The 19,508-nt window shown below is 37.8% G+C and overlaps 1 protein-coding gene across 1 annotated transcript in view; it reads right to left on the bottom strand.

Annotated features, from left to right (window-relative positions):
* The window catches only part of LOC127618498 (V-set and transmembrane domain-containing protein 2-like protein), a 65,902-nt gene that overhangs the window by 5,523 nt on the left and 40,871 nt on the right, over positions 1-19,508 (bottom strand). The window contains exons 2-3 of the mRNA XM_052090988.1: positions 12,792-12,961; positions 4,672-4,716 (exon numbers count right to left, since the gene is read on the bottom strand). Of these exons, the coding sequence (XP_051946948.1) occupies positions 4,672-4,716; positions 12,792-12,961 (215 nt within the window). The remainder of the gene's footprint in view (positions 1-4,671; positions 4,717-12,791; positions 12,962-19,508) is intronic.

Below are 19,508 nucleotides of genomic sequence, written 5' to 3'. Positions count from 1 at the left end.
AGCGTTGATTATATTAAGTTTGGTAACTTCTTAATATAACTTTTTATATATAATGTAACTTTTCGTCTCAAAATTACCCATTCATAATCAAAAAAATGATGTTTTGTGCACCAAGTGTTGAAGTCTGCATGCACAGCTTTTCATCCGTTAAGTTTCCCTGATGAAGACTTCTGAATGTCAAGTGATATACGATATACATGACTTCCTGTAAAGCTGTTTTGAAACTATGTGTGTTGTGAAAAGTGCTATGCAAATATAAATGACTTATCCTGCCAGTGGAGGCAGTAGCGGAAGCTGTGAAATGCAACATTGACTGCAGTCAGCGAGTGAAAGGCAGCAGTGAGGGGCAGTGGAGGCGATGCAAGGCATTAGTGGAGGCAGTGACAGGCAACGGTAGATGCAATGTGAGGCAGTGAGATGCCAGCAGTCTGTAATGGCAGAGAGACACACTCACTGAACAGCTGTCTGTCTCCCTCTCAGTTTATTTATACCTTCTGTCTACCACGCTACATGAAATACAAAAACAATAGAACAACATCTCTCTCTAAAGCGGAACGAATTCCCAGAGGCTTTCAAGCACGAGCCCAGACGCTCAATAAAGCCGTCTGCCAGTGAAACAGATTGAGTGTGGACTAAGATGGATAAATAAGCATACATTCACAATAAACATGCTAACAGTAACTTTTTCACTGGCGATGTTTGCACAACGTTACATATGTTGGATATGTTAGCTAACATATATTCAATCATACTAAGCTGCTATCTTAGTGGGTTAGTTTAATCAAAATGAAAAAAATATATACATTTTGGGGAGAACTATCTCTTTAACACTTGAATGTCATAATACAGTACACAAATGAACTTGAAAATAACTGATCAAAGCAAAAGCGAGTTTCTAACACAGATGAAGGAGTGGGTTGTGGTAAATGTTAGGGACTGATAGCGTGATGCTGCGGTTCTTCAGCTGCAGATCGAGAGCTCTTTCAGCATTTAGACAGGAAGCAAACGTCCTTGTGAATATTTTATGGAGCAGCAGAGAGGAGATGCTTTGATTTATCCACCCACCACCCACCCATAAACACATGCACAGTACATATTTATACCACAGGGCTGTTTAATGATCGATTCTGATTGGTTGACAGACTTTTTAAGGTTTATTTTTCACACAAGGCTCCAGGTCTTGTTCCAGTAGTTCCAGTCCTTGACCGAATCGCAGATCCATATCACTTCGCCAAATAACGTAGTTATTTCGACGTAGGGCTGCAACTAACAGTTATTTTTATAATCGACTAAAGTAAAGATTATTATAATGATTATTCGACTATTCGTATGATTATTATAACGATTATTAGACTTTTCGGATGATTATTATAACGATTATTCGGATGATTATAACGATTATTATAACGATTATTCGGCTATTCGGATGATTATAACGATTATTCGACTATTCGGATGATTATAACGATTATTAGACTATTCGTATGATTATTAAAACGCTTATTCGACTATTCGGATGATTATTGTAACGATTATTATAACGATTATTCGACTATTCGGATGATTATTATAATGATTATTATAACGATTATTCGACAATTCGGATGATTATTGTAACGATTATTATAACGATTATTCGACTATTCGGATGATTATTATAATGATTATTATAACGATTATTCGACAATTTGGATGATTATTGTAACGATTATTATAACGATTATTCGACTATTCGGATGATTATTGTAACGATTATTATAACGATTATTCAACTATTCGGATGATTATTGTAACGATTATTATAACGATTATTCGACTATTCGATGATTATTGTACCGATTATTATAATGATTATTCGACTATTCGGATGATTATTGTAACGATTATTCGGATGATTATTGTAACGATTATTATAATGATTATTCGACTATTCGGATGATTATTGTAACGATTATTCGACTATTCGGATGATTATTATAACGATTATTCGACTATTCGGATGATTATTGTAACGATTATTATAAAGATTATTCGACTATTCGGATGATTATTATAATGATTATTAGACTATTCGGATGATTATTGTAACGATTATTCGACTATTCGGATGATTATTGTAACGATTATTATAATGATTATTTGACTATTCGGATGATTATTGTAACGATTATTATAATGATTATTCGACTATTCGGATGATTATTGTAACGATTATTCGACTATTCGGATGATTATTATAACGATTATTCGACTATTCGGATGATTATTGTAACGATTATTATAACGATTATTCGACTATTCGGATGATTATTATAATGATTATTAGACTATTCGGATGATTATTATAATGATTATTAGACTATTCGGATGATTATTGTAACGATTATTCGACTATTCGGATGATTATTGTAACGATTATTCGACTATTCGACTATTCGGATGATTATTATAACGATTATTAGACTATTCGGATGATTATTGTAACGATTATTCGACTATTCGGATGATTATTATAACGATTATTTGACTATTCGGATGATTATTATAACGATTATTCGACTATTCGGATGATTTTTGTAACGATTATTCGACTATTCGGATGATTATTATAACGATTATTAGACTATTCGCATGACTTTTCGTTCTATTGTATTTTACTGTACTTTTCGTTCTATTGTTTTTTACTGTACTTTCTGTTCTATTGTTTTTTACTGTACTTTCTGTTCTATTGTTTTTTACTGTACTTTTCGTTCTATTGTTTTTTACTGTACTTTTCGTTCTATTGTTTTTACTGTACTTTTCGTTCTATTGTTTTTTACTGTACTTTTCGTTCTATTGTTTTTTACTGTATTTTTCGTTCTTGTTTTTTACTGTACTTTTCGTTCTATTGTTTTTACTGTACTTTTCGTTCTATTGTTTTTACTGTACTTTTCGTTCTATTGTTTTTCCATTCTATTGTTTTTACTGTACTTTTCATTCTATTGTTTTTACTGTATTTTTCGTTCTATTGTTTTTTACTGTACTTTCCGTTCTTTTGTTTTTCTGTACTTTCCGTTCTTTTGTTTTTACTGTATTTTTCGTTCTATTGTTTTTACTGTATTTTTCGTTCTGTTGTTTTTTACTGTACTTTCCATTCTATTGTTGTTACTGTATTTTTCGTTCTATTGTTTTTTACTGTACTTTTCTTTCTATTGTTTTTACTGTATTTTTCTTTCTATTTTTCCATTCTATTGTTTTTACTGTATTTTTCGTTCTATTGTTTTTTACTGTACTTTCCGTACTATTGTTTTTTACTGTACTTTCCGTTCTATTGTTTTTCTGTACTTTTCGTTCTATTGTTTTTACTGTATTTTTCGTTCTATTGTTTTTTACTGTACTTTCCGTTCTATTGTTTTTTACTGTACTTTCCGTTCTATTGTTTTTACTGTATTTTTTCTATTTTTCCATTCTATTGTTTTTACTGTACTTTTCATTCTATTGTTTTTACTGTACTTTTCATTCTATTGTTTTTACTGTACTTTTCGTTCTATTGTTTTTTACTGTACTTTCCGTTCTATTGTTTTTCTGTACTTTTCGTTCTATTGTTTTTACTGTATTTTTCGTTCTATTGTTTTTTACTGTACTTTCCGTTCTATTGTTTTTACTGTATTTTTATTTCTATTTTTCCATTCTATTGTTTTTACTGTACTTTTCATTCTATTGTTTTTACTGTACTTTTCGTTCTATTGTTTTTATGTTCTATTGTTTTTACTGTACTTTTCATTCTATTGTTTTTTACTGTACTTTTCGTTCTATTGTTTTTACTGTACTTTCTGTTCTATTGTTTTTCTGTATTTTTCGTTCTATTGTTTTTACTGTATTTTTTGTTCTATTGTTTTCCGTTCTATTGTTTTTACTGTACTTTCCGTTCTATTGTTTTTACTGTATTTTTCGTTCTGTTGTTTTTACTGTATTTTTCGTTATATTGTTTTTTCTGTATTTTTCGTTCTATTGTTTTTTCTGTATTTTTCGTTCTATTGTTTTTCTGTTCTATTTTTCCATTCTATTGTTTTTACTGTACTTTTTGTTCTATTGTTTTTTGATTCTATTGTTTTTTACTGTACTTTTCATTCTATTGTTTACTATTGGAACTATTGAGTTCCAATTTTTTTCTGTTTGATTCTATTGGGTTCTCTTGAAAGCACATTAAGAGGAACATACAAACAGCATATTCAGCAAGCATCGGCTGCACACCAGACTACCTCTAAAATACAAGTAACTCTGTCTCTCTCTCATTCTCAGGTTGTGTACAATGGCTCTCTGACATTCTATCATTTTAACATAAAGAGGTTCCCGTTGTGGTTGCTATGGGGCATTTTGCTCCATTAGTTTATGCTACTCACAAAACCGATCGCTGTACACACACATACATGCACACACACCATGGAGCAACACAACCAGCTAGAGCTGAGCGAGTTGCTAACATATCACCTTTAGATCAACCATCCAAGATGTCATGTTGGAAAGCTACAATTATTTGCCATCACAAAGACACTCAATGTATTTTTACATGCCATTACTGAGAGCAGATGCTAACAGCTGCACATGAACCAATGAAACACATTAAAAAGACATTCACAAAGGAAATGAGGAGAAAATTTCAGCTGAACACTGCAAACTTCACACACTTACACTGATTTTGGTGGCATCCTTCAACATCTCGTTTTGGGGCACCACCTGGAATTAAAAACAGCACACAGTCACACTGTTAGAGAGATATATTGGATATTATACACTGAAAAATGGTACTGCATCTTGCTTTACTCAAGGAGCAATACCTACTTAGCATTTAGCATGCTAATGTATGCTATTGCTAGCTAAAAGTTAGCTAACTAGTATAACCTTACCACATAAATTTGTAATGTGATACAAAAAATATATTAAGTAAAACTGAGGAAATTGATCATATTAGGGACACATAAAATAATTTTCAGGCTACTTATTGGGTTATTTATAAATAACTATTCCATTATGTTAAAATTACATGAAACATATTATGTTTTCTGACAAAGAATAAATGAGGTTAACCAAGAGGACAAAATATGTTGATGTAAATGATTCAATCATGTAAATTTAAAAAACAAATGTAATTGTATATTACAGAAATGTTGGAAACATTTAAATAAAAGTGCTAGGGGTCGTTCACAGTTTTTAAATAGTTTTCCTGTGTAAACATGCGTCTTTGGTCACTGAGCTGCGTCTCAATGAGCAGATTTACATGCACAGATATATGCTGATTACTCCCAAAAATCATCTTACTTAAAAAATCTGATAAAGCAAAAAACATGAGATTTGAAATAATCACGTTATACTCTCCTTTTGAAGTCAAACCGTGAAGAGACATGCGCTCAACACATTGGTGTTTACATGCCACACAAAATTGGTATGATGGGCAAAAATCTACCCGTGTCGACCGGTTTATTCTTACGCCCCTTATGACCTTACGCCGATAAAGGAATACCTTTTATTGCATTGTTGGCTTATTAAGCATAATCAGTGTAAGAACGTGCATGTAAATGCTCACTGTTTTTTAGCATTTCCTGCAGGACTGCTAGTGTTATTCAGACGTCATGTTAAAAAGAACTTTGACTGTTAAAAACGCGTCTCAAGGCGCTGCGTTCGATTTGTTGCACTGCGTCTTGCTTTTTTTTTAGTGCAAGATTGCGTTTGGTCTGAATGGCCCCTTAGTTCACCCAAAAATGAAAGTAGTCAAGATAATCAATTAAAAAGGGGTCTGGGAGTCTCAGTGAGTATTGATGCCGACTACCACTCCTGGAGTCGTGAGTTTGAATTCAGGGTGTGCTGAGTGACTCCCGTCAGGTCTCCTAAGCAACCAAATTGGCCCAGTTGCTAGGGAGGGTAGAGTCACATGGGGTAACCTCCTAGTGGTCGCGATTAATGGTTCTCACTCTCAATGGTGCATGTGGTGAGTTGTGCGTGGATCACGGAGAGTAGCATGAGCCTCCACATGCTGTGAGTCTCATGCACAACGAGTCACATGATAAGATGCGCGGATTGACGGTCCCAGAAGTGGAGGCAATTGGTTCACGCCAATGATGCCATGCACCATTGTTATCAAGGGTGTTGTATCCGTTTGCGTCATGCTAAGTTTGAATATACGAAGTGTGAATTGTTTGTGAATGCCGTAATTTCCGGACACCTCCTCACACAAAGGTATCAGAAGACTTAGAATAAAGCACACAAGTCTTATAGACAACTTGTATTGTGTTTTCTTGTACTTTTTGGAGCTTGACATTGCATGGACAAGGAAAACTGGAAAACATTTAGCCAAAAAAGTCAGGGGTTTGGATTTATAATTGGACCATCGATAGAGAACATTGAAGCTGCTTAATTCAACTACTATCAGTGCAACAAACAGTTACTGCAGTAGAACAGATACAAATACAGTATAATGCAGCTCAAGTCCAGTATGCTCGAACGAGCTATTAGTTCAGAGGTGGTATAATAACTCTGTGTGCCATACGGTCTTAACTGGCCTCGGCCAATCCTCAAGAGCCTCTCATGAATAATACATGATGTAAAGGTGAGTGAGAGTTTCTATATTTCCCTCTTTTCATCCATCCATCCAATTAAACAGCATCTTGAGTTCACAGCAGGAAACTCTCCAACACACACACTCACTCTCTCTCTCTCTCTCTCTCGGGAAGCTGCAGATATTTCTACCTGTGTGATTAATGTGTGGTCTGTTACCTGCAGCAAACACCCTAATCCATTAATACCGGTGCATTTCCTCTCCTCATGCGAATCTCATGAAAACATGTTACATTTCAGCCCAGAATAACAAGAAAAATAAATATATATATGGCTTTAATTATTTAAATAAATCTTTTAATATCCTTTCTGTTGTTTACAGTTAGTTGTTGATTTAAAAAAGAAAAAACAAACATTAATTGTAACCACACATACTGTGCATGTGGTAAAGACGTCGTGTAACTCCTCTTGTTAAGATGTACTTGAGATGCTCGCTAAACTGCCTTTATTCTTAAAAAGACAGTACCGCTTTAGTGCTCGTTCTACACATTAACTCAATGTACACATTTGCCATCTAAACAACAAACATGCATGTGATCAAGAGCCAGGGAACCCATACTTTTCAAGGCACAATGATGCATATTGTGGTTATTGAATGGTTATTCTTTTCATTTTGAAGTGTGCAGCACATGCAGATTGTAAATGTATTTAATTAAATCGCAGTCTTTTGTTTAATAATCACACTAGGACATATCTCAATTTTAATTTGATTACTTTTCCGTTCAAGCATTCTTTTTCATCCCAAATATTTCAAATTATGAGACATTCCGTATTCTATAGCTCAGTGGTTCTCAAAGTGTGGTACATGTACCACTAGTGGTATGCAGACTCCCTCTAGTGGTTCGCAGACTCCCTCTAGTGGTACGCAAAGGAATCACTGAATTTCGATCTCACCGGTGTGAGTAGAACGGTGAGTGCATGACTTGACCAACTGATAAATTCAAACCATGCTTTCGCGCGTTGGCTGGCGCTGAGCCAGAGACGTACGCGCTCAGCGGAGTCATATCATTCACAACTATTCAGTGTTTTCATCCACATAATGTTTATTTTTGGTTTCAGACATTTAAATTCACATAAGTACTAAAATTACTAATATTATATATAACTAATATTCCTATCCATTATAATCAGGTGGCGCCCATCGCGCATAGAGCTCAACTAACATGATCATTATAAAGGTAATGTTTATAATGGTGATGTTTATAAAGGTAATGCTATAGTATAGCTAACAAATTTGTGAATATTTTGAATAAAAAAGGAAATAAAAGCAGATCATCAGTCATTCAGTGGCTGTGGTCACGTGACAAGCAATGACGCATCACCATGGAAACAATAATTATTATTTTATTATAAATAAAACTGCCTGGTTTTTGAGCTGTGCATAACTGTAGCTGAATAGTTAGGCCTACAACTACTATATTTTAATGTTGGTTGTTATGGTGGTACTTGGAGAACCAAATATTTTGAGGTGGTACTTGGTGTAAAAAGTTTGAGAACCACTGCTATAGCGAATGTCATTGTTTGTAGGGTTTATCACAGTAAATGAACTACACACTTCATGTTGCCTGAAAAATGAAACATGTGCTTTGATCCTGAAGGAAACTGCTGCATCACACATTTCTTTACCTAATTGCCTGTTGTGATGTCATATTCTCTGAATGAAGACCTTTTTAACAACTATGTATAAAGACTACATATACATGCAGTGCTAATCCAGATACAAGGAAAACATTATTAGAGGTAAAAGTACATTTCTCAGTTGTTTCCAAGTCTTCAGTGAATTATTGTTCGATATGATGCATTAATACAGATTTGATGCTGCTGGGTTTGGACTCAGAAGCAGATCTGTAATTAAAATTGTACTAATTAACTGCTTGTTATGATTTCTATGCCGATAAATCCGCCACACAAGGAAAAAAATGCTTATTTTTGCTTATTGTGGTGAGGCAAGTGGCTTATTTTGGGCTTGTTTTTCCAGAACAGGTCACTTGTTTCACTTGTGAGATCTGGCAACACTGCAATTGGTATTTCACCCACCCCTTACCACAGAGTACTGTCATTATAAAAAGAACGTTATTAACCGTTCTTTTATTGTGTTCTAACCGGTAAACTTTTGGAAAGGAGGCTGCGCAACTTCTGAACCGGAACGAAAAAATACAGTTTTGCTCAGAACGAACCAAAATGAGAAAGATTTAGTTTTTAGTCCCCGTTTATTAGCGATGCTTGAGCGCATTATACTCCGGCCTCCATTGTAAATGGAGGGCAGTAGGTCCTGCTTTTAGTACCCAAACCAAGTTTAGTTTTTAGACTGTATATATTTTTGTAACTTTGGTTTTATGCTGGCTTTTAAACTGATTTATTTGCATATTTTGCACCTCTTACGAATTAAAATCACCTTTGGAAACTCATTCCCGCTTCCTGATGGGATCTCCCTTTGTGACCAAGTTGGTCCCATCACAATGCAACAAAATGTGTATCAAATGTTTAAATAGGCTATATAAATATTTAAAGGGGCAATCATATATTAGGAAATATTTGTATGTCAACAGACATGGTACAAAATATTCAAATTTAACAAATAGGCTCCTACAGGACCTATCCTGCCCCATAAAACTTATATTTTTTAACATAATACTTTTTAAATATTAGCACTTACATTTTTGCTGTGGAATTTTTTAGGTTCCAACCTTTTGAATATTTGGTATTAAAAATGTGTAGCTGACATTACATTTCAAACAGCGACAGCTTGTGTAATTATTATTATTATTATTACACTTCGTGCACAATTATTAGGCAAGTGAGTATTCCGATCTTATCATTATTTCCATGCACATTTTCCAACTCCACACCATATAAACTTGAATGCTTATTGGATTCAATCATTTTCAGGCGGCATGTATTTGTGTAATGAGGGAGGGTTTGGCGAAAGTGACTAACACCTTATAACAAGGTGTGCATAATTATTAGGCAGCTTCATTAAATGGGCCAAAAAAGAGATTTACCTGTCACTGACAAGTCAAAAATTGTAAAATACCTCTCAGACGGATGCAACACTGTTGAAATATTCAACTGGGGCGCAAAAAATGCATTGAGAGAAAAGGCGCAAATTAACTACAAAAGACTTGAGACGAATTAAACATGAAGCTACCAGGAACACATTATCCTCCAATGCCACCATATTCCAGAACTGCAACCTACCTGGAGTGTCCCGAAGTTCAAGGTGTCAAGTGCTCAGAGACATGGCCAAGGTCAACCAGGCTGAAACATGACCAACACTGAAAAGTTGAAGTGTCAAGATAGGACAAAAAAATACCAGAAGACAGTTTTTCAATGGTTTTATGGACAGGTGAAATTAGAGTGACTCTTGATGGACCAGTTGGATGGGCCCGTGTCTGGATCACTAATGGACACCACTTCGAGTCAGGTGCCAGCAAGGTGGAGGAGGGGTACTGGTATGGGCTGCTATCATTAAGGATGAGGTATCTGGACCTTTTCGAGTTGAAGATGGACTGAAACTCAACTCTCAAATCTACTGCCGGTTTCTGGAATGTACTTTCTTCAGGCAGTGGTACAGGAAGAAGTCCTCAGCATTCAAGAAGACCATGATCTTTATGTAGGACAATGATCCATCACATGCATCCAAGTACTCCACTGCTTGGCTAACCAGCAAGGGCCTCAAATATGCCCAAATAACGACTTCCGCACCTGATTTAAATCCTACTGAGAACTTGTGGGCCCTTCTCAAACGTGAGATTTACAGTGAGGGAAGACAACACACCTCTTTGAACAGCATGCTGCTTCAGCGAAAGTTGATCGTGAACAGATCAAGAAACTGACAGACTCCATGAATGGAAGGCTCATGGCACTTACTGAAAAGAAGGATGGTTATATTGGTCACCGAATATTTTGGAAAGGCCAAAAATGTTATTTGTCATTTTGTGTTACTTATTTGTTGTACTTACTCTAAAAATTGAGAATAAACAATTGAGTTGGGAGAAATTCTTTTTTGTAATTTAGTTGCCTAATAATTGCGCACACTTATACAGTACATCTAACACCTTATAGGTTGTCCCCAGCAAGCAATGACCTTCATAAAGTCAATGGACTGAGCAAGTTATCTTGTGGTACTCACATTGCAGCCAAGTTAGCCTGACTCACTGAACTTTCACTTGACCATCCGAGGAAATTAATCAGCTTTTTTTTATTATTTTGTGCTGGTTCCGCTAGCGGCTGGAGCTTGTTTTGTGGAGGAACATGCCTTCGGGACAGTTACGTGGATGAATCTACACATTCTTTGTGTTTGTTTTATAGATTACAGTATATAAACTTGAGCAATCCGACGGCAAAGTTGTCGCAGGGGCTCTCGTAGGCGTACATGGACCGTTTGGGTTTAGAGGGATGGTCGTAAGCGGGGTTAATGCACACATTTGTCTTTTTTGGTTTGGGGGGAAGTTTGGAGTTTGATTGTTGCACTAATGTTGGAATATGGTCTTTATAATTGTATTTTCTAATATGTCAAAAGTTAGTAGAAGTGAATTGTCTCTCTCCACGTGGAATGTGAATGGGTTGGGTCACCCCATAAAAAGAAGGAAGGTTATTTCTCTTCTTAAACGTAAGAAATAAGATATTGTGTTTCTTTCCCTGCAGGAAGCTGAACATTTTGGGAAGATATGGGGAGGACAGGGGAGTCATTACACTGATAAGTAAGCATCTACAATTCATGTCTCAAACAGATTAAAGATAAATTAGGAAGAGTCTTTATTGTTTTAGCAGAAATTCAGGGGCAAATGTAGATTTTGACTAATATTTACACACCTAACACTGATGATCAGGGCATTTTTATAGATCTTGAAGGGATGTTGCAAGCCGCTGGCACCCCTCATGATATAATATTGGGAGGAGCTATAACTTCTATCGAGAGATTATGGGAAAAATGTCAAATCTGCACCTAGAGATGCAAGGGTGCACCTTATGCAATTCAAGATTTTACATAGATTCTATTGGACCATCTCTAGATTGTATAGGCTTGGCTGGCGATGCCAATCAGAACATGGAGACACAACCCAAGTTTTTTAGTGGTGTGTTAAGATCCAAGAATATTTGTTGAAGTTTCCGTTTTATGTGTGGCATATTGGGCACTCAAATTTCATTTTGCCCCAGACTCTGTATTTTGGGCAATGGGGGGGTGTGACAGGGCGGAGGGCGGGGCCGGGTCGTGATGCTACGCACCTGGCCCCTAATCAGGCTAATCTAGCCTCAGAGAGGGATAAAGGCCGACTGTTAAGCTCTTCATTAAAATATTATTTATATTGCCAAGCTGGTTCTCGCCTCCTCCTTTCCATTAATCCCTTTACACTGGTGCTGAAACCCGGGAAGGAGAAGGGATGCGCCGTACTAGAGTCCTCGCCACTACCATCCACCCAACCAGAGCAGCCGCGACCATCCGCCAGAGGACGGAGGAGCCCGGCCACCTGGAAGCGGAGGAACACCCACCACTTTAAATCTTTAAGGTCTTGAAAATAGGTTTCATGCTCTTTATGCAAAAATTATTTCTTATTTTGATTTTGGGGGCTAGGAGATGGACATGTTCTTGTCAGGTTTAAGTATAAATATTTTATTTGTAAAGATGCATTAAATATATATTAGTAAATATTCTATCTACTGACACAAGTCAGTGTGTTTGATATTTGGCTCTCCATGGTGCTGAAGCCTTAGACAGGCAGCGGGTTATAAGTGTGTGTGTGTGTGTGTATGTGTGCATGCATGCGTGTGTGCGCACTGGACAGGCTGCAGAACTCTCCATCCCTGACTTATTAAAATAGGCTGGTCTGTTTGACTGGCACAGCCACAGAGAGAAAGCAGAAATGTGACTATAATTGCAGGCCAGTGACACAATGCCTGCTGTGGATCATTTTGCTATGTTTATTGTTAGCTATAGTAAGTGGTGTAATTGCAGATAGATCTCTGCTGGGGTTTATGGTTCGACTCAAGGGTACAATGCTGACAGAGTGAAGGGACTATGGTCTTAGTTCCTATTTGGCTTCTGGATCATATGTAATCTTCAACACACTGGAATTGAGCTCACATTTGTAAATATCAAAGGTCAAGTGTGTTTTTTTCTGTGTTGAACAAAATGTCTTGCACATCACTTGCCTTGAATGGTTTGAGTGAAAAGGCATATGGGTCATTGAAGCATTTACCTGATTGGTGGTCCATGTCTGCTTGTCCGTCCATTCTCTGTGGTTCCTTATGTACCACCACTGTATCTCCAGCGAGTAGGATGGTGACCCCGCCCCCCGGAACGAGCACGCCATCTCCACATCCTGTCCGCTCTGTGCTGTGATGTCATGAGGGACCTCTGTGAAGAGAGCTGTGGGAGAAGAGACATTCTTCAATTTTTACATTATATTATTCATGTTCCTAGTGTTAAGCACATTTACATGCATAATCTTACACCTTAATAAGCCGGCAATGTGTGTGGTGGTCATGTAAACATGACATGTAAAGGCCCCGATATACTTCCGGAGATCTTCTTTCTCGTTCTTCGTTCAGGGGTAAATATAAGTTCTAAACAGCTGAGTAATGGTATATTATTTGCAAACATTCAGACACTGGCCACAGCTGTGGGAGGTGTTTAGAGGAGCATTTAAATACACCGATCAGCCACAACATTGTCTTGAAGGCCCCCCTAGTGCTGCCAAAACAGCTCTGACCTGTGAATGCATGGACTCCACGAGACCTCTGAAGATGTCCTGCGGTATCTGGCACCAAGACGTTAGCAGCAGATCCTTTAAATCCTGTAAGTTGCGTGGTGGGGCCTCCATGGATCGGACTTGTGCACACTGGTGTTTTCAAGCATTTATCAAAAGTTTCTCATCCACATGGAAACGTATAAAAAATGACCTGACTGCGCATGTGAAAAATTGCCGTTCCACGTACGGTCTGAAATGCAATTGTCCTCATGTTCGGTCGCTGGACAGCAATTCCAAGTAAACTTCCCGTCGTCTTTGAAGAATTGCAATGGGATGGTTGTACAAAGTAAATTTATCTTTAAAAATTCTATCAAAGTGAATAGCAGGCACAACAACGTCGCTACAACAAGGGCCGCCATCTTGATTGTTTTGGGTTGAATGTATCACATGACTGTGTCACATGACAACAAATGCGTTATAGTTCCCCGTCTGTCACTCACTTCGACGTTGTGTCGAAGAAGCGACACTAGGGGTCTCTCGAGCGCCTTTTGCATCTCTGATCTATTAGAAAAGGCCAATGAGAAATTGACAGACATAATTTGCATGTCCCGCCCCCGGACATACAGGTATAAAGGGAGGGAAATGCGTCTGTTTCATTCAGGATTTTTCTGAGGAGCCGACAATGAGGTTCGGCCACAACAGTGGCTCAGTTCAGCGACGTGGCCGGGAGGACAAAACGTCTCATTCCCTCCATCAGGGAACAGAGGTTACATCTGTAACCTAGACGTTTTCAGATACCTCCGCTTTCCCTGTCCACATTACAACATAAAGACCTTTGGTTTCGGCTTGTCTAAATGCGCTTGCGTGTTGTCGAGTTAATTGACAGGAAATGTCTGTATCTAAAGGCTCTTTTACCTGTAAAGTGGGACTTCCTTTATACATCCGTTGACTGATTTCTCCCATTCATTTTAATGTGAAGAGTGGCCTGTCTCTGCTAAATAGTCTCTGGTACAACTCTTTCCTCTTGATACTATTTTCATGTTGAGAAACACCCAAAAACATCAACCTGTTCAGTCTAACATCAGATGTAAAAGTTATCCGACAGATAACTACCTCGTTGATAGAGTTGTTCTTAAAAGTGTTTGGGCAAAGGACTTGAGTGTATTGTTTCCCATGACTGGCCCTGTGAGTGAAACAAGCTTATCAACAACTTCAGACAAACACAATTCAATTACCCTTCATGTCAAAGCCTAGAAGATATGACTCCCCCTCAGCTGGCATGAAACCACCTTCTACAGCAAAACTGCAGAAGAGAAGCCCTCAGAATGAGCTCAAATCACTGTGAAGGAATCATTTCTCCAGGAGCAGGAGTCAATGTCTTATCATTCCCTACAGACCCTGCAGAAAGTGTTGCGAACACTTCAAAGAAAACCGTTCAGCGTCCCTGTGCTCTCTCACACCTGACTGTCAAACCCTCAAATTGAGAAAGAGGTGGAGAAGTTTGGCACAGAACGATCACAGGGATACATGAATCCATGGAAGATATCACTGATATCTAAAATGAGCAGGGATTTTTGCAGCTAATTCAAGGACCCGAGACTTTGAGTGACACAAAATAAAAATCAGCAAACACAGTTTCATAAATACTATTGCTCATGGTCGTGATTTTACACACCCTTATCAGGCTAATCAAGCCTCCGAGAGGGATAAAGGCCGACTGCGGAAGATGGTGCGGAAGAGAGAGATCCTTTATGGGCATGTCCGTCATGTGTATGTTTTTGTCTTTTGTTTTATCAAGTTTATCATTAAAATATTATTTATATTGCCAAGCCAGTTCTCGCCACCTCCTTTCCCCTAAATCCCTTTACAATCATATTTAGGGTTAGGGATATGAACTTTGTATTAACTTTGCTGTTGTAGGATCTTACGGGCAGAAGAATAAACTACTCTGAATGACATAAATCCAGGATTTACACTGATATATACTTCCAAGTTATTAAAACTAAGACACAGAGAGGCCCTCGAAATTAAAGATTCTGCTTGCTGATGCCAAAAAGTGCATAAGCAGTTAAAGATGCCTAAATAGTGTCCATAAAAGCTACTCTGTTGAGTGTCAACTTGGGAAGAATGGGAGTTCTGTGGATGCACCAACACCCCTCCTCGTCCAGTTTGTAAACCAGAAAGAAAACTCATATTAATGGTCATCACATGACTGATACCGACATCTCAGCAAGGAAACGCTCACCCCCTAAAGGGCAGAGGTGATGTCAGTATAATCCTCACATTCAAAAACACATCCAAGACCGATTGAACAGACTCACTGGATCTGAACTTTTTAAAACTCTCTTTAGCCAGACCAAAACTAGTGCTTTTTTCATCCAAAGGCACAAAACAAACCTTTCTTGGGTTTTTACAATGCATATACATATATTATGAACTATAACACTATAACAAGACATTGTATGATAATTCCACACTTTTGAATGCACATAAACTTGTGGTGAGTGGTGGTGGTATAGTGGGCTAAAGCACATAACTGGTAATCAGAAGGTTGCTGGTTTGATCCCCACAGCCACCACCATTGTGTCCTTGAGCAAGGCACTTAACTCCAGGTTGCTCCGGGGGGATTGTCCCTGTATTAAATGCACTGTAAGTCGCTTTGGATAAAAGCGTCTGCCAAATGCATAAATGTAAATGTAAACAAATTTTAATATGCTAAGATGTATCAACTGATGCCACATAACTGTGGTTAGACTCATAGAATGCATTATTCTGACCTTGTGCATACATGATGCTCAATTATACAATGTATAATAATGTATATATAAATGTTAATGTTTTGTGAAGTAACCATAAAGAGAAAGTACGTCATGTTTCATACGTAATTGCTTGCCTTTATGTAGAGAATGTTGATGTTAACAGATGTCATGACTCTTAGACCGATTTCATTATATAAAAGTCAGGATAAAAGTATGACCTATTTTGAGCGAGAAACAGAAACCACAAGAACAAAGACTCATAAATCACCTTCAGACTAGGATGAATGATCTTGCTTTTCTCTTCGCTTTGGCAGCCCTCTGCCCAAGTTCTGCACAATGTAAAAGTTCAGAAAAGCTCAGAACGCTGTGCTATGACTCACACATGTGGCGGGAAGTCGCAAGTCTCCCTTGTGGGAAGCCTCGCTTCAAAGTCCCGCCTGATCATTCTAGCACTGAACTCATGGCGTCCATGTCTTAACAGAGGTCCAAAACTTTGACAGAACCAGAACTTTCTACTGACCCAGCCAAAAACCAAAGCAAAAACACGCAAGTACATCTCCAGACTTTTGTTAGAAAGTGCTGGTGTTTTATTTAACTACTTTGGGTAGCCCGATTGCAAATCGAGGTATACTAAATTAAGCATCGACGGTCCAGGGCATGGTCTCAGCATAGCCGAGTGATCAGACGTACACTAATTCTTTCAATGTTCCCCCAATTAATCATAATTCCCTTTCTGAGCTCAGATACAACATGCCTGTTGTATTACATATTTAATGGTTTGGAAATGTATTCAGATTTCTAATCTGATCATTTGTCATTTATCCTTTATATAATGGTGGTCAAACATGGCTAGGATCCCTAAACTAATTCCATTATACAAATTTTACATATTATTGGTGATGAATGCTGGCAGTTGTAAATATACCCTGCAACAAAGTCACAAATTTCCTACACATTAATACTACCAAAATGTCCTACACTGTGCATAAATTATATCCCATATCATGCAGCTTGTTGAGGAGAGGGTTGCTACGTTCCTATGCAATCACATTTTCACCTGGCAGATGATAAAAAAATACTTTAAGCTTACATTGAGGGAGGGACCTGAGCCATATTTAGAAACTAGAATATCATGAGAATTTTTAACTTGGGTCAGCAATAAAACACATAGCAACACCCCAGCACCCATACAGCAACCAGCCAAAAGGCATATCTCCCAGCAACCATACAGCAACCACCCAGAATACCCCAGTAACCATACAGCAACCACCCAGAATACCCCAGTAACCATACAGCAACCACCCAGAATACCCCAGTAACCATACAGCAACCACCCAGAATACCCCAACAACCATACAGCAATCACCCAGAATACCCCAGCAACAATACAGCAATCACCCAGAATACCCCAGCAACCACCCAGAATACCCCAGCAACAATACAGCAATCACCCAGAATACCCCAGCAACCACCCAGAATACCCCAGCAACCATACAGCAACCACCCAGAATACCCCAGCAACCCCATTACAACATAACGCAACCACATCTCCTAGCAACCCCCCACAACATCCAAGAAACCACCTAGCAATGCTATAGCAATCACCTAAAACATCCTAGTAACTATGCAGCAATGCCCTAGCAACCATTCACAACACTCTTGCAACCACCTGACAACACCCACTCAACCAAACAACCAAGCAACATAATCGCAGCCATATCAAATGTATATCAAATGTATGTGTGTGTGTGTGTGTGTGTGTATATATATATATATAAAACGGTACAGGTTTCCTCTCAAATACATGTTTGTAATGGTTGTAAGCCACATAAATAATAAAATATTGATTTTAAAATAATAACACTAATTAAAGCACTAGGTAAGGTAATCAAAGTACCATAGTTTTACCATCATTTTTGTTCCACTACAGTACTATTTTTAAGATAAAGAAGCCACTAAAACTCTTACTGCATTTTAGTGTGTGCCACTTAAACAAGCTCAGTGTGGAATGAAGACACGTCGAGCAGCAGAATCACACCACGTACGGTTATTAACACACCCAAATCCTCTTAAACGTTTCCTCTAGAGAGCCTCTTAATTTACCCATAATCCCATTCAAATGTACCGGGACACAGTGAGGGGCAACTGTCAAACCCACGGGGCATCCAGATACTTCCTTCCAGACAAAAGGCGTGCTGGGAAATCCATACACACTCATAACCAGGCCTGGAGATAAAACTTCTGTTCGTTATGTGTAAAAGGGGTCTATATCTCAAACGATGAATATATGTCAGAAATGAAGAGATGACCCAGCATGTGGGGCCGAGGAGGTACAGAAAAATGGTTTCTAATGATTGAATGATATCTGATGTGTCTCGCACAAGAAACCAAGTGCAAACTCAACAGCTGTCAATCTTTCCGAGTTAGTCCTTATAGGACAAGGAGATTTCTTTAATATATCAATTGTTCTTCTAGAGTTTCAAATGAAATCTCAATAAGGTCTCAAAACTGTGCTCATATTTGCAATTATACTGTACCAAGCCAGAGGATTTTTTTTAATGCTCAGAGATTGCTTTTTCATAGCTCATGAGACTTAATGAAGTTTCTTTTAAATATCAGCTTTGTCTTAGATGTTTCTCTTAAAATCCCTTAAGTAAAATACACTGGCAGCCAAAGGTTGGAATAATGTACAGATTTTGCTGTTTCGGAAGGAAATTGGTACTTTAATTCGTCAAAGTAGCATTTGACTGATCACAAGCTATAGTCAGGACATTACTGATTTTAAAAACAGCACCATCAATATTTTGAAAAAAAAAAAAAGTATATTTTGATCAAATCTAGACAGACCCCATTTCCAGCAGCCATCACGCCAACACCTTATCCTTGAGTAATCATGATAAATTGCTAATTTGGTACAAGAAAATCACTTAATCGCCATTATATCAAACACTGTTGAAAGATATTTGGTTCGTTAATTTAAGCTTAACGTTGTCTTTGTGTTTGTTTTTGAGTTGCCACAGTATGTAATAGACTGGCATGTCTTAAGGTCAATATTAGGTCAAAGTTGGCAACAGCTTTCTCTAGAAACTCGTCAGTCAATCATTGTTTTGAGGAATGAAGGCGATACAATGCTTGATAAAGGTGTAACTACAGTCTTCAAAGACAAAGCACAACTGACTCTATCAAGGACAGAAAGAGATGTGGAAGACCAGATGTGCAACTAAACAAGAGGATAAGTACATCAGAGTCTCTAGTTTGAGAAATAGACGCCTCACATGTCCTCCGCTGACAGCTTCATTGAATTCTACACGCTCAACACCAGTTTCATGTACAACAGTAAAGAGAAGACTCAGGAGTGCATTATGGGAAGAATTGCAAAGATAAAAACACTTTTGAAACAGAAAAAAGAAAAGGTTCGAGTGGGCAAAGAGACAGACATTGGACAACAGATAACTGGAAAAGAGTG

Source organism: Xyrauchen texanus, chromosome 25 (assembly GCF_025860055.1).
Source record: "Xyrauchen texanus isolate HMW12.3.18 chromosome 25, RBS_HiC_50CHRs, whole genome shotgun sequence".
Lineage (NCBI taxonomy): Eukaryota > Metazoa > Chordata > Actinopteri > Cypriniformes > Catostomidae > Xyrauchen > Xyrauchen texanus.
This window is presented reverse-complemented; position numbering and strand designations above follow the sequence as displayed.